At 41.8% G+C, this 15,014-nt stretch overlaps 3 protein-coding genes across 4 annotated transcripts; 1 reads left to right on the top strand and 2 right to left on the bottom strand.

Moving 5' to 3' along the window:
• The first annotated feature begins 282 nt into the window (after window positions 1–282).
• On the top strand, window positions 283–4,110 carry LOC110050467 (uncharacterized). Its single transcript, XM_020756394.2, has 4 exons — window positions 283–388; window positions 1,294–1,505; window positions 2,690–2,978; window positions 3,316–4,110. Exons 2-4 carry the CDS (start codon window positions 1,309–1,311, stop codon window positions 4,030–4,032), a joined length of 1,203 nt encoding a protein of 400 aa, XP_020612053.1. The 5' UTR covers window positions 283–388; window positions 1,294–1,308; the 3' UTR covers window positions 4,033–4,110.
• LOC110050541 (uncharacterized) lies at window positions 4,101–9,936 on the bottom strand. The gene is made up of 4 exons (XM_020756471.2): window positions 9,331–9,936; window positions 6,511–6,731; window positions 5,897–6,161; window positions 4,101–5,449 (listed from the first exon to the last, which is right to left on the bottom strand). Exons 2-4 carry the CDS (start codon window positions 6,726–6,728, stop codon window positions 5,051–5,053), a joined length of 882 nt encoding a protein of 293 aa, XP_020612130.2. The 5' UTR covers window positions 6,729–6,731; window positions 9,331–9,936; the 3' UTR covers window positions 4,101–5,050.
• Window positions 9,937–10,048: 112 nt separating this feature from the next.
• LOC149116118 (uncharacterized) lies at window positions 10,049–14,844 on the bottom strand. Of its 2 annotated transcripts, none has more exons than XM_089282071.1 (4): window positions 14,723–14,844; window positions 12,013–12,241; window positions 11,322–11,586; window positions 10,049–10,676 (listed from the first exon to the last, which is right to left on the bottom strand). In XM_089282071.1, exons 2-4 carry the CDS (start codon window positions 12,219–12,221, stop codon window positions 10,287–10,289), a joined length of 864 nt encoding a protein of 287 aa, XP_089138197.1. In that variant the 5' UTR covers window positions 12,222–12,241; window positions 14,723–14,844; the 3' UTR covers window positions 10,049–10,286. The 2 variants fall into 2 exon arrangements, with proteins under 2 accessions (XP_089138197.1, XP_089138196.1); XM_089282070.1 differs by lacking the exon at window positions 14,723–14,844 and adding an exon at window positions 13,549–13,663.
• Between the last annotated feature and the right edge of the window lie 170 nt (window positions 14,845–15,014).

Below are 15,014 nucleotides of genomic sequence, written 5' to 3'. Positions count from 1 at the left end.
AGTTTGACAAAATTAGAAAACCAGATTTCTAAGAAAAGTCCGGGGTCCTGGCAAGCACAATACGGAAGAGACAAGATTTTTATTTCGTTAGCATTTTTTTGGCATTTTTCTTTTAACAAGGTCCATGATACTGAACGGAGCCTCAGTGTCAAATTCTTACACCAATATATCTTTTCGGTTGTTACCTTTTACAGCCCCGACCCCTCCCATATCAGCTGGTAACTGACATTTGGAATAAGCCATTACTCAAACAAACTATTCAGTGGCCATATCCATATTTAATACAGGTTTATCAGGTAATATTTTCCCTCGCCTTTCCCACGAAGAATTTTTATGGTTCAAAGAAGGCTACCATTAACGAAAGGAAATCAAAACTAGAAATTCCAAGGTATGTCGTTTACAATGATTTAGTGGAATTTAGTTTTTCAACGAGAGAATATCAGTTCAGTCAGTTCCCCGTTTGGTTCTTTGCATACCCGAATTAGTTCCATACGGTGAAATGGACTGATAGAAACAAAACTCTCTGAACACAACTTTGCAGATCTGGTCTCGGGTTGAAAGCAATTGGGACCAATTCAATCGGAAAAGAGTTGGGGTCTTGTGTTGTCAAGTGCAGTTCAAACTTCTTGAGTTATAGGTCAATTTCCTTTTTTGGCCAAAATGCGTGAACTGACTTACTTAAAGAAACGATTAACTTTGCGCCTGACAAATTAAAGACAATTAGAAGAAACTAAACCGAGTCAGATTCTTAATTAAGCTGACTGAATCCAATTTCAAAAATAGAAAAATAGACCAAATGAATTGATGTCTAAATTTATGAAAAGGGTGTTAAAGAAATTTCCCTGGTGAAAGCGATTTTTTCTATCCAAAATACACGCTATAAAAATTCAAAGGAATTTCAGTTTCTCTCGCTCTCTCATCTTCTTGGAGTGATTTGTACGCCTTTAGGAGTCGTGAATTCCGAGTGTGTACCTTACTTGGCGCCGAAAAAGGCACTTTCCTTTAGTTAAACACCTTTTCAAAAACCCTAGCAAATTAACAAATTGACGTCAGTTTTTCATGCGGCTGTCCTGTTATTGATCATGAATTTCGTCATAACATTGTCCAAATAGCTGTGGATCCACGCTCCACTTCAGCTAACTCTGGATCTCGCCTGGAAACATAAATTATCCTAACTAAGAACTTGGTGTTACATTCAAAATTTTCTCATGTAACTCAAGTTTTCTCTGTTTGAATCACGTTTGTGAAGGAAGACAAAATTTATTTTCATTTTTATTTATGGTTCTTGTTTAGCATAACTGAAGCATTATGGGAGTGTTCATACTCCTAATGTTTCAGTTGACCATCATATGCTTCCCGTCATCCTTTGCGGAGGAATACAAGTTCTGTGATGCAAAACCGCTGGGAAAATACTGCCTGCCCGACAACTCAGGATGGCGAGAATGTTTGATTGATGCTTTAGATGAGCCCGCGGAAGAGCTACATCACTGCCCTGCAGGCCTCAAGTATGGTTTGTTGAATAATTCGCTGAGTGGATGTTCAATTATATGTAATTATTTGCCCGCACCACGTGGCTGCGAAATAATTTATCGGGATAAAATCGGAGTAACGCAGAAATCGCGATCGATCGACTCCAGGTACTTGGGGAAAACTGTGCACTAGCTAATTTTCGGAAATAGAGTTCTGGGTTTTGAGTTCTGGTAGTAATTATAGCGCCAAGTAAGCTACATTTGTCGACGAATCATATTTCAAGAAAGATACCTGAACACAGCGGCACAGTAAACCCAAAAAAACTACTCTGGAGTGCTGAATTTTGGGAATCTACAACGAGACTGAACGGAATTCCGCTATAAAATGATTATAATCGATAAAAAAGATTGAAACTGTTATCTGTTTGCCGAGAGAGGATGAGGAGTAAAAGAGATAATCACTTTACAGATCTTATTCTCAACATAATCCGTCTCAAGCTATTTTTAGGTCTATCCAGTTTCTGAAATCTCAGGAAGGAGTGGAAATAGCCATACCTGTGACTCGAATTGCCGGTTTTAATGTGACGTCATCGCTTTCCAAAATAAAAAATTGCCAATTCTTCAGAGGTTTTAGTTTGATCAGATATAAGAGCCTCTAAGAACATGACGTTTTACAATGTTTATGCTCGTGAGAGTTCTTAGTTTTGTTATAAAGCACCTTTGAATTTCCAAGTTTATGCTTTGCGTGACATTAATGGCGGCCTGACAAGGTTCTCGCGTAGGTCAAAAGAGGAGTTACCGCTCAAGTTTTTGCTAACTGTACAGTTCTTGCACTAGAAGAATTATAACCTTCAATGTGGAAGGAAGGGAAGGAAGGGCACCAACACGGCGTCTTCATACAAAGCTCTATAAATTTGGGTGAAACACTTTTCCAAATAACGTGCCAATGGAAACCCGCATAGACCTAGATCTTGGCAAGATCGTTTATATATCACTTATCTATCATATCCCAGATTTTTGACTTAATGTATTGAATGGCTAGGATTTTTATTTTTGATTGCGTGACAGTGCGGCTTTACACGCATTCTCCACATCCTCCACGAAAACATCCACGCAACGCGCATGGTAATATTATAAGCAGTAGGACTGTGCGCTTTCTTGTACAGCTACAAAATATACTCTTTTCACGACGAAACACTGAAAACTTGTCATGTTTTTAGGTGTGTTTGTAGCGGAAAACTTGAACAAGGCTACTGTGTCACGCATGCGCGCAACCCGTGCGTCCGTTCCTCGACTGAACGCGTTCGCCCAGAGTTTCCACAGTCATACTTTGGCGTGATCTTTGTAACCGATGCGTTCTGCGACAAGGATGGCTGCGAAGGCCGCATCGTGGTGAGTGAGAAATACCGCGACAACAAGAAGGGTGGTAGATCACGGGAGGATCTTGTGATGGGGCTCACGCAGCACATGACGGTTATAATTATGCCTGAAGGATCAGAGTGGTCACAGGTAATGAAAACTCTCTTCTAAAAGTAATAATGTCACTCACTGAGATAACAAACATGAAAACACAGCAATGGACGCTCTACTTTACTTTCAATTATTTTCAGCGCAACTCAACTCGACTCGACTCGAAATCTCTCGGCTCGACCCTGCTCTGTTCTGCTCTGATCCACTCACGCTTGCAATGCACTTCACATCGTTCTAAACAAAGACCGACGCGACAGTATCATGAACTTATTGTCATTAACCGAGCTGGAGTCAGTTAAATCTTTATTAGATTTTGTTTAAAAAACAATGAACCTTTTCCTAGCTAACATTTAAATTGGCGCCTTTCTCTCCTCAGTACGCCATTGATTTAAAGGAAGGCACACCTGCCTGCAACAAAACCATGCTACCGGAATTCCGAGGCCTGACGAAGGTTCCCGAAAACTTCCGATTTAATGGTACTGTGGAAATTCTGGGCGTGGAATGTGAAGATTGGGTCTATGAAGCTAATAATCAAGGCAACTTCAGCGCAGTCAAGGATAAAGCCAAGAACGTCGGATTTAGTCAGACTGTCCGCGACAAAATCTTGACGCGCCTCACGGATAATTTAGGTTCTGGAGGTGTAGGGGCGGGGGGACAAATTGTCGAAGTTCACCACATCTACGTGGCCAAAATTAATGGTACCAACGTCCCCCTGAAGGTGGAATTTGCCATCGCGATCCCTAACCAGAAAATCTTCACTCACTACAAAGAATTCATGGTGGCTTACTACCCCAACAAGTCCATCAGCATCAGCAGCGAGTCCCGGATTTTTGATCTCCCGGATGTCTGCACGAATCAGGAGGAAGGGGAGGGTGGGGCGATTGACGACGTGCCGCTGGATATACAAACGGTAAAACGCCAGCGTCACCATCGACTGGAGGGAATGGGTTCGAGGGACGATGAGTTTGCGGAAACTAAGCGATTTTTTATGCCTTCATTGAAAAACGATGTGGCTGGACATTCTTCGGACATTTTGGAACATTACAGAGTTGCTGATCACGTGATGCAAGCCGTGCAAACTGACAGCAAATAATCACATACAATCATCTTTGAAAACAGCGTGACAAAAAGGATCGATTATATATAATAAAAGAGACAACGTTTCGTTGAAGTTAAGCCCTCTATTGTACTGTAGTACTAGTTACAACTCAACACAAAACTAAGTTCAAATGCTATTAGAATAACCCAATTTAAACCTTCACCGGCGTTTTCGGTTGAAGTGATTCACTACTGATCCCTAGATACTAAGGTTCAAATGCCTATTGGTAACGTATAGATTTAGCCAAGCTTAAGAGCGGAGCTCCCGAGAAGGGTTGTTCAAAGCCTGATTAAGCTAACCCCAGACAAGCGAGAATTTTAATTTGAGTTTTGTAACTTTGCGGTGACGTTTAATGCTTATATTGTTTGTCCTTCTGTTTTGAGTTTGAAAAATCTCAAACTACGCAAAACAAAAGCAGTGAAAAACATTTATATTTAGATTAACTTTTAATCCTGGGTTGGCGTTAACCGGCTTCCGAACAACCCGGCCCTGTATACAACAAGTTAAATGACATGATCTCGCGATCCAGTCGAAAACCAGTACCTAGTCAGCGCTCAACTTCAAAAAAGCATGAGTTCTAAACTTGAGCCTACGATTTGGTCACGTAATAACTGTCAGCGGAAACCTTGTTTTAAAAGGTGTCAATTGACTATAACATGGATGTCCAGTCTCAAAGAAGTACGTAATAAACCAAGGTTGCATGTCTCTCTCAACCTATTAGCTGGAGTATGGCCGCCATCTTGCGCGACTCCATCAAGGTGGAAAAAGACCGCCCTACATATAAGCGCCCTAACTCCATCGTCTTTGTCGTCGTGCATACGCGCCCACGAGCAATGCCGCTAGTCATGATTACCATGAGAAAATCAATTTTTGGGTTTCCTTTTCTTTCCTATATGAGTATGGTGCTTTGCTCGACGGCCTTTCGGGCCGCCGGGCGGAGCTCCGCTATCAACTGTTTTCGATCAGTTGGGTTCAGCCGGCTACATTTTTCCTATTCGTTGAAATTTTTTCGCTAACAAAAGCTTGGCAGCTTCAGCGGCTCCTCGTCTACTTCGCCATTCAGAAAGGAAGTGATGTTCAAAACATAATGTCGTGAAGTCATACCCACGGGAGAGGGAGCGGGAATGTCGAAGGTCTCCATCATCACGGGCACAACGTAAAGTGCATCATAATCAACGCTGACCTCAGCGTATCGCTTTTGCTCCATATTTGTCTGGTCAGACAGGTAGTAGGAAGAAAAGGAGGTTGGTTGTCCTGCATTGTGTCCCCCAGTCTTCCATATCCATTGCTCGCACAGGCGATAGCCGATGCTGACCGTTCCGTTGTAACTATAGTATGGACGAATTTGTGTTTCTGGGAATGCCTTTATTAACCACGTTTCGCATTTCTCCTTATCCCAGTCCACTGTGGTCTGTCGATAATTTGGGAAAGACGTTAAATGAAATTCTATGTGGTTCTGTATCTAAATCACTGTGGAAATTTAGTGGTGATGGATTCAGTTTTAACTCATAACGCAGAATTCTCGGCTTTATAATTACAAGAATAAAAAGGAATGCTAGTCGATATTTTACATATGTGAAAGGTACAACCTCCTCTGCCATTTTCCCCAAAATTCAAGGGAAAAAACCTAAGCTACGAGGTTGTGGGACTCGCCCGAAACTCAATATTAATTTGCGAGACCTTTTCAGAACAAAACATCTCATCAGTACTAAATTATTATGTTAGTTCTGCCTGACTTAAAGTGCAATACCCCTTAATCGGCCGCATGTTAACCAGGTCTCTAAATGATCGTGGCGGGCTTGAAACCTGCCCCTGAGAACTCTTCCACAGTTGTAAGGAAGTGAGAAAAGTTACTAACCTGATTAAAAACGCTCCCATTTACAGGAAGAACGAAAATGGATGACCAGAACTTGTCATACAAATCAACTCTCTTCTTGTGCTCGGCTAGCTTCAGAACCTCTCTGCCTGAGGAGTAAGTGTCGTGGCATCCCCCAGGCGAGCAGATCGTCTCCCTGGTGCTGAAGTACACAGTATATACAGTCGGGATGGTAGGTGGCAGCTCGTAGGGCTGGCAAGGGTCATCGAGTGAGTCTGGGCACGCGGGACCGTAAAAACAAGCACATCTGTACACGAGAGAAAAAACAGTCAGTCGTAATCAGGATTGAAATGACGAGCTATTGTAACGTAGAATTATGGAAAGCGTGTGGTATGGCCAGCGTAGATAGTACGTCGAGGTCTTATACCCTTGATTTCGTTCGCTGCGAAATAATTTTTGCCCCAAAGTAAACAACCAATAAGAGACACTACACAACTTTCTATAGAGCTATGTCGTCAGTAACGGATTTTTTTCGAGTCGGCTCTTTGACTTCAGGCTCGAGTGGGGAAAGTGTTGTGTGCGCGACAAGACCGTTGCTTACTCTGGGTACTGGTAGTGGGGATTATTTTTGGTGTTGATAACTAGACCTGACTTACCGGGTGTTGGCAGGACATGAGTAGATTTTGTCCACCATTTTGCCAGTCGACGATTCCACGAAACAGTCATGCCAACCGGACAGATCTCGCAAACAATACTTTCCCGGGGGACCCTCGTCACAAAACTCGTCTGGCTGTTCTGTTACATTCCCAAAAGAACAATGTAACAGGTAGAAGAAGAGAACGAAGGGCAAATGGAATTTCATTTTATGAGACATTCCCTGCAAGGTAGAGAAATAAATAGGATTATTATATACTCAACAAAATATCTTGTTTCTGATTGACCAATCGACGAATGCATAAATAGGTTATTGAGTGCAACGGAGGTATTAGCAGAGCTTCTGTGCGCCGATGGCACGCGAGCGGCGCCCCAGACCTTAGAAAATTTGGTAACCCGTTGACCTAAAAAAGTCTGGTTGTCACGTGACTGTCCGTACATAGGTGCGCTGCACGTGCGCGAGCTGCTCCTTTACAGGTTCATTTTCATGAAATCAAATCGAGTCATTTTCATATGAAAGGTTTTGCACGAAGCCTCGTTTTGAAACAGGCACAAGCGAACTCGCAAATGGCATATTGACAGCTGTCAAAACAAGGTTTGACTAGTATCAGGTGAGAGCATATTTATTTAAGCCAGGTTATTCCTCTGAGAGGGAAGGAGGGAGTATGCCGTACGTACAAGGGCAAAGTTTCCGCGCGAATTAACCCTTAATTAACGCGTTGTTGACTTTACTTCCGAGATATTCCTTGCATAATCTGCTCTTGGAAAGTCGCTGTTCACATGCTAAGACTTGATCATTTTTTGAGTTCCTGATCCAAGATAAACAAAACCTTTTCTCTCCTTTATAGTTAACTTATTGCAATCAGAAGCTCCACTTTTAGGCTTGGCTAGATCTATTTTTAAGCAATAGAGCACTTTTTCCGTGTTTACATAGCCTCATCTAAACACGAGGGGGGCTCGGTGAAGTCTCTTCTTAGTGACAACGATGAAGGAAGCGATAACGAACAGCGTCATCTTTCAAAACTATCAGCATGACTCCACGTTCAGCAGCTTTCAGCAGTTCTCCTAGTCTACTAATGTGGTATTTTCCTGCAATGACTTCAACGTGCGGAGCGTGTGAACACAAACGGCCATGCTTTTACCGTGAACAACTCTCACAACGGTCCAGTCACACTTAACGGGGTTCAGGGGCACTGCAGTCCACCAAAGTCTGTAAATCACTGGGACCGATTGAGATTTGTCAATTGAAAACAGATTTGCAATTGCGGATTTTTGTCGCCTTTAAAAAATTATAATTTAGTTTTCGATATATTTTCTGACTTTTTTCGAAAACCGTCAAAAACTTCACGCTTAATTTGCCTGTCACAACATTATATTTCTGATGACGTATACTTTAGTTAACTTGTACTCTAATTTTAAACTTGTCAACGCAGAACTTAGAAGCGATAATCAAAATTCGGTTTACTTTCTTTCACTCTTAGCTACGCAGGAAGCACAGTCCCACCTGTTTACACCTGTTCTTTAAGACGCCTTTCAACTGAATTGCTTTCCAAATCCCTTACTGGTTCTGTCGTGTTAAATTCAGAACTTCGTGTAATTACGCTACTAAATTAAAGCTGGATAAGACTAACTAGTAGTAAACTTATTGACGGAAACAACACAGAACTGAACGACTGACTGGCTGGCTGACTGACTGACTGACTGACTGACTGACTGACTGACTGACTGACTGACTGACTGACTGACTGACTGACTGACTGATGACCGACTACTAAGCGCTCAGATTCTCCTACAAGACCCTCGACTACAGCATCTTGGAAACCATTTATGCGTTTTATGTAGTACGCAACACATGCAAAGTAGTGCACTTGAGTAACTTTGTTGAGAATATAGTAAATAAAAAATCGTATGAACCTGCTCGTACATTAGTGATTTTTCGGCACGAGTGATGTTTTGAAAGTTCTCAAATTGAACTGGCCTACGACTCGTGCAATTTTGAGAACTTTCAAAACATTACTCGTGCTCATAAATCACGAAATGCTCTCGCCTCCATACGATTTCCTATTCAAGTTCCTTCGTCGACTATCTTCGTTATCCGGCCTTATCCAATTGCATGTTGTTTACCTCAGCTTTGAAGTTCTGCTTACGAAGATTCTTGATTCAGTTTTTCAAAACCTGAGTTTTTCGCCTCAGCGTTATGGTTTGTTTTTAAGCCAGTAGCCATAGTTTTTTGGTCAGTGTTAATTTTCGTTGTTTGAACTCGTGCATGGCTCATTTGTTATCTCGCGACAACGACCATGAACTTTGCTCATATGGCAGGCTTTCAAGCGATGTAATTCGTAAGCCAACACGTTCCGAAAACGGTCGACATCTTCTTCGCTTCTTTCCAAAACTTTCTTCGCAAAACAGAGCCTTCTGTATATTACGTTGTTTACGAAGAGCGAGAACACGATAAGTATGGTAAATATCTAAGCGTTACTCTTGCGATAAAATATCCTGATACTCTTATTTGGTCAAGTTACTGTGTTCAATAAGCTTACTTGTAAAGTACGATCTGATATTGTGGTACAAAGTCCGAGTAAACGCTCTTAGAGCGTCTAGTTTGCTTTAAATGACACCTTAGCTTGCTAATGTAACGAAACAGGAGAAAACATGGTGACATTTCCTCCACGACATAAGTCCAAGAGTATCTCGGAAAGAATCATACTGTATCTTGATCTCGACGAAACTCGCAATAAATTCCAAAACTTAGAGTGTCTCCCCCCCCACCTTGGACGAAACGGTCTCAGTTCTTGTAGAAAGTAAAATATTTAGCTACTCACCTTGAAAAGAAAAGGATGAAGCTCGCCGAACTAAATTCAATAAGCGAACGAGTTCTTAAAAGTTCTGCATGTATTTATGACATACTGCACCTATAACTATAATGAGCATAAATCAGATAAATGGCCTAACGATTCAATCAGTCAAGTCACGCAATCAATTGATGTAGGTCACTTTATTTGTCTATTTTTAGCTCGTTACGGTAATTTGTCGAGTTGGTCGGAGGGGTGGAGATAGGTGTATGTCTTGATCATCTTGACCCGATACCTAGAGACTTCCTCGGCAGAGTAAGCCGACCAAACTGATCACATGTGGGTTGTAACGCGACGTTTGCAAACCAAAAAAGTATCAACCGCTTGAATTAGATGTCGGCTTCAGTCAAACTACACTGTGTTGTAGGGGGTGGGGGCAAATTTCTGAAGTTAATTCACATCTATATGGCTCAACTTAAGGGCACAAGCGTCTCCCTAAAGGAATTCACCATTGCCGTGACTGTTAAACAGAAAATTTTCACCTACTTCAAAGAATTCATGGTGGAGAGAAGAGCCTTCGTTAAAAAGCAATGTGGCTGGAGATTCTTCGAATATTTTCGAACATTACAGAGTTGCTGATCACGTGAAGCAAGCGGTGAAAACTGACAGCAAATAATCGCATGCAATCATCTTTGAAAACAGCGTGACAAAAAGGATTGATTATATATAAGAAAAGAGACAACGAACGTTTCGTTGAAGATAAACCCTTTATCGTACTGTATAGTACTAGTTACAACTCAACACAACTAAGTTCAAATACTATTAGAATAAAGCACTTTAAAGCCGTCATCGTTTTGGTTGAAGCGATTAATGACATTAATTACTGTTCCCTATATACTAAGGTTTACAAGTCTATTGGTATCAACTGTTTTCGATCAGTTGGTATCAGCCGGCTACATTTTTCCAATTCGTTGAAATGTTTTCCGCTAACAAAAGCTTGGCAGCTCTAGCAGCTCCTCGTCTACTTCGCCAATCAGAAAGGAAGTGATGTTCAAAACAAGATGCTGTGAAGTCTTACCCACGGGACCGGAATTGTCAAAGGTCTCTATCATCACTGGCACAACGGGATCTGCGTCATCACCGCTGACCTCAGCAGATCGCTTTTGCTTCGCATTTGTCTGGTTAGACAGGTAGTAGGAAGAAAGGGAGGTTGGTTGTCCTGCATTGTGACCCCCAGTCTTCCATATCCATTGCTCGCAGAGGCGATGGCCGATGCTGACCGTTCCGTTGTAGCTGAAGTATTGAGGAAGTTGTGTTGCTGGGAACGTCTTAATCAACTCCGTTTTGCATTCCTGCTGGTCCCAGCGCACTGTGCTCTGCGAAAGATGTTCAGTTAGATTCTATGTGATTCTGTATCTAAATCCCTGCGGCTGAGAATTAAGTGCTGGGAAATTAAACTTAAACTAATGTACCTGAGTAGTCTGGTCTTCACGAGAATAACAAGGTATGCTAGTCGAAATTTTATGCCACAACCTTCTCTGCCATTCCCCCAAACTTCAAGCGAAAAACCTGAGCTACGAGATTGTATGACCCATGAAATTCAATGTTAATTTGCGAGACCTTTTCAGGACGAAACCTCTTACACTAAACTGATTCTGTTATTGTGCCTAAATTCAAGTGCAGTCCCCCGCCCCCCCCCCCCCCCCCCCGCCCCCCTCCAGGTTCCTGGTCGCTCTTATAATTAGTTACCTAGTTCAGACGGATAAGAGCTTTTGTTGATGGTCTTATCGATAATGATGAAAAAGTAGCTTCTCATAAAAAAATATACCCAATTCAAGACTTGAGTGCAAAAGACATACCCTATTTGAAACCAAAATGGCCAAAATCGCTATATCCTTTGGGGCGTACATGTACATACGTAAATAGCCCAAGTAAGGGAGTACCATCCGCCCGCTACCGGGCTTGAAACCTGCCCCTGACAACCCTCCAACAGTTGTAAAGAAGTAAGAAAAGTTACTAACCTGATGAAAACCGCTCACGTTTCCAGGAAGAACGAAAATAGATGACCAGAACTTGACATACGAATCATCTCTCTTCTTGTGCTCGGTTAGGTTCAGAACCTCTCTGCCTGAGAGGTAAGTGTCATTGCATCCCATGGGTGAGCAGTTCGTCACCTTGCCGTTATAGTACAGGGTATATACAGTCGGGATAGTAGGGGGCAGCTCGAAGGGCTGGCAGGGGTCATCGAGTGAGCCTGGGCACGGGGGACCGTAAAAACAAGCACATCTGTACAGGAGGGAAAAACAGTAAGTCGTAATCAGGATTAAACTGACTTAAAGGCTGATAAAGCAGCCATTGCTAGGAAGAATACAGCGTGAAAGGGTGTTGTATGACATACATTGAGGTCCTCCTGCCCTTGATTTTTCTCCATGCGAAAGAAATATCCGACGATGTGCGACATACCTATGACCCTTACCGAGCGTAACTCTGCATTGATCATTTGATTGTCGCTCGGATTCGAATTTTCGCATGAGAGTAAACAACCAATGAGAGACGCTACCCAGCTGCCTACAAAAATACGTCATCAGTAAGGAATTTTTTGCGTCGGCTCTTTGACTTTAGTCTCCAGCGGGTGCCCTATAAAACCTGTACTTGCTCAGAGTACTGGTGGTGGGGATTTTTTTTAGGTGCCGATAACTATCCCTGACTTACCGAGTGTTGGCAGGACATGAGTAAATCTTGTCCACCACTTTGCCAGTCGACGGATCCACGTGACAATCATGCCAGCCTGTTAAATCTTGCAAACAATACCTTCCAGGGGGACCCTCGTCACAAAACTCGTCTGGCTCTTCTGTTACATTCCCAGAAGAACAATGTAACAGGTAGAAGAATAAGAAAACGAAGGACAACTTGAATTTCATTTTAACTTGTGAGAGATTCACTGTGAGGTAGAGAAATAAACAAAAATATGAAATTTGGTTGTCTAAGTTTGCCTAAAGCTGAATGTGTTCTTACACAAGAGCCGAGCCTTCGTCGGATACTAAAGATCTACTGACCAAGAGTAGGATAGCCTAAAAGCAGAGAGGCGATAGCCCAATTCTCCACTAGGAGAACTGACCAATGACTATGAACCTTCTGGGTGCTCCCAAAAAAGCTAGTGATCGACTAAAAATGTGCAGCTTCAAAGGGTATCGTTTTCAGTTGTTGACAGTCGTGGAAAAACCGTTGGGTTTAGTACCTCTCCTCCTCGCCCTACCAATTGAGTAACTTATTACACCCCGGCAGAAGTAATTTAGGTCGTCACGAAAGAGTATTAATTGACAAATGATCTCATTGCTGGTTTTCATGTGACGTCATCATTTTCCCAAATAAAGAAAAAAACTTACCAATCCTTTTAAAGTTTTAGTTTTAGGTTCATCAGATGTAAGACCTTCTAATACCTTGACGTTTTACAACATTTAAGCTCGACAAGGTTCCTCATTTTGTTATGGTGGACGTTTGAAATTCCAAGTTTATCCGTTGTTTGACATCAAAATTGCGGCTCGTCCGCTCTACAAATTTTCTTAATAACGCGCGCGCGATTGAAAAACCGCACAGACCTAAATTTTGGCGAGGTTGTTTTTTATATCAATTATCTATCATATCGCAGATTCCCGACTTAATTTATTAAGCAGTTACGAGTTTTGTTTTTGACGGCGTGACAGTGAAAACAAGCCATACCCCACCCCCAGGAACAAATCTGTAAATTATGTAGCGAAAGGACAAACTAACGCATATTTCTATTCTCCGAAAATTCGTTGAGAACGTTAGACACTTATACAACTGAATAGATTTCTTGCCCTTTTAACTTCTATTTAACATCGGCAACGGGGTTTATAGTGGTTCTGTTGTGAGAAACTGGCATTCACTTCCGCCCATCGAGTCCAAACTAAAATGCAAGAGTATTAGTATGGATGCGCGGCTAATTAGACAGCAACAACTATTACCGTAACTGCGTATTTGAAAGTCAAGCGAGACGTATATATGCTTTAAATGACACCTTGCTAGAGGACATTTAACGAAACAGGAGAAAACATGCTGATATTTCCTCTACGATATACGTCCAAGCGCACCTCCGAAAATCAATTTTGACGTACAATCAGTCATTGCCACTCTATCGCTACGAAACTCGCAATAATTTGGAAAACTTGCCGTCCTGAACGAAAATGATCTCAGTTCTTTTGGAAAGTAAAATATTTAGCTTCTTACCTTGAAGAGAAAACGCTGAAGCTTGCTGAACTGAATTCGTTAAGCGCACGAGTTCTTAGAAGTTCCGCATTTATTTATGACGCACACCCCTAAATGTGCATGAATGACCTCGCGATTCAATCGGTGCAAGTCACGCAATCAATTGCCGGTTTTCATGTGACGTCATCATTTTCCAATATAAAAGATTACCAATCCTTCAGAAATTTTAGTTTCATCAAATGTTAGTCTCTCCAATAACTTGACGTTTTACAACATTTAAGGTCGACAGGGCTCCTCATTTTGTTATAGAGCACGTTTGAAATTCCAAGTTTATGCGTTGCGTGACATCAAAATTGCGGCACTAAATTTGAGTGAAACACTTTTCCGAATGACGCGCACGCGATTGAGAAACTGCACAGACCTAAATCATGGTGAGGTTGTTTTCATATCAATCGTCTATCATATCGCAGATTCTCGACTTAAATTATTGAAAGATTACGAGTTTCAATTTTGATGCGTGACAGTGAAAACCAGCCGTACCCCACCCCCAGCAACCAAGCATTTGTGCAAGTATATTTGGCTATTTCAGTATTTGTAAATTATGTAGAGCTATGACTAACTTAAACTGGGCAGAACTAAGCAAACACGTTTACGGCCCATCGGTGATTCGTTGTTCAGAGTCAGTATTATAAGTGGATCGTTTAGTCCCACCGGGAGGCCATAATGTAATTATTTGACGCCCCAAAAATGTTCGGGGCAGAGGGCGGGGTAGATTTTACATGATTTTATTGACGCATATTTTTATTCTCCTAAAATTCGTTAATTTAAATGATTAAATAGATTTCTTGCCCTTTTAACTTCTATTTAATATCGGTAACGGGGTTTATATTGTAGAGAGAAACTGGCATTCACTTTCGCCCATCGAGTCCAAACTAAAATGCGAGATGGCTGCATGCGCGGCTAGTTCGACAACAACAGCTATCTATTTACCGTAACTGTATATTTGAATGTCAAACGAGACGTATATTGGCTTGAAATGACACCTTTGTAGAGGACATTTAACGAAACAGGAGAAAACATGCTGATATTTCCTCTACGATATACGTCCAAGCGCACCTCCGAAAATCAATTTCGATGTACAATCAGTCATTGCTACTCTGTCGCTACGAAACTCGCAATAATTTGGAAAACTTACCGTCCTGGACGAAAATGATCTCAGTTCTTTTGGAAAGTAAAATATTTAGCTTCTTACCTTGAAGAGAAAACGCTGAAGCTTGCTGAACTGAATTCGTTAAGCGCACGAGTTCTTAGAAGTTCCGTATTTATTTATGACACACACCCCTAAATGTGCATGAATGACCTCACGATTCAATCGGTTTAAGTCACGCAATTACTGAGATACACCTTGATCTAACTCCGAGAGAGTTTCTCGGCAGACGAGGGGACAAAACTGACACATCGTGCTAAAACGTTTACGAGCGATGTGG

The sequence above is a fragment of the Orbicella faveolata genome, unplaced genomic scaffold (assembly GCF_042242905.1).
Source record: "Orbicella faveolata isolate gen_17 unplaced genomic scaffold, um_ofav_v1 contig_12, whole genome shotgun sequence".
Classification (NCBI taxonomy): domain Eukaryota; kingdom Metazoa; phylum Cnidaria; class Anthozoa; order Scleractinia; family Merulinidae; genus Orbicella; species Orbicella faveolata.
Note: the sequence above shows the minus strand (reverse complement) of the source record. Positions and strands in the feature narration are given on the sequence as shown.

Coding starts and splice junctions, on each gene's coding strand:
- LOC110050541 (XM_020756471.2), bottom strand. CDS start 6,728: ATGTCTCATAAAATGAAATTCCATTTGCCCTTCGTTCTCTTCTTCTAC. Junction 6,162..6,510: donor TCATGTCCTGCCAACACCCG/GTAAGTCAGGTC, acceptor TCTCGTGTACAG/ATGTGCTTGTTTTTACGGTC. Junction 5,450..5,896: donor ATGGGAGCGTTTTTAATCAG/GTTAGTAACTTT, acceptor AATTATCGACAG/ACCACAGTGGACTGGGATAA.
- LOC110050467 (XM_020756394.2), top strand. CDS start 1,309: ATGGGAGTGTTCATACTCCTAATGTTTCAGTTGACCATCATATGCTTC. Junction 1,506..2,689: donor CACTGCCCTGCAGGCCTCAA/GTATGGTTTGTT, acceptor TCATGTTTTTAG/GTGTGTTTGTAGCGGAAAAC. Junction 2,979..3,315: donor AAGGATCAGAGTGGTCACAG/GTAATGAAAACT, acceptor TTCTCTCCTCAG/TACGCCATTGATTTAAAGGA.
- LOC149116118 (XM_089282071.1), bottom strand. CDS start 12,221: ATGAAATTCAAGTTGTCCTTCGTTTTCTTATTCTTCTACCTGTTACAT. Junction 11,587..12,012: donor TCATGTCCTGCCAACACTCG/GTAAGTCAGGGA, acceptor CCTCCTGTACAG/ATGTGCTTGTTTTTACGGTC. Junction 10,677..11,321: donor ACGTGAGCGGTTTTCATCAG/GTTAGTAACTTT, acceptor CATCTTTCGCAG/AGCACAGTGCGCTGGGACCA.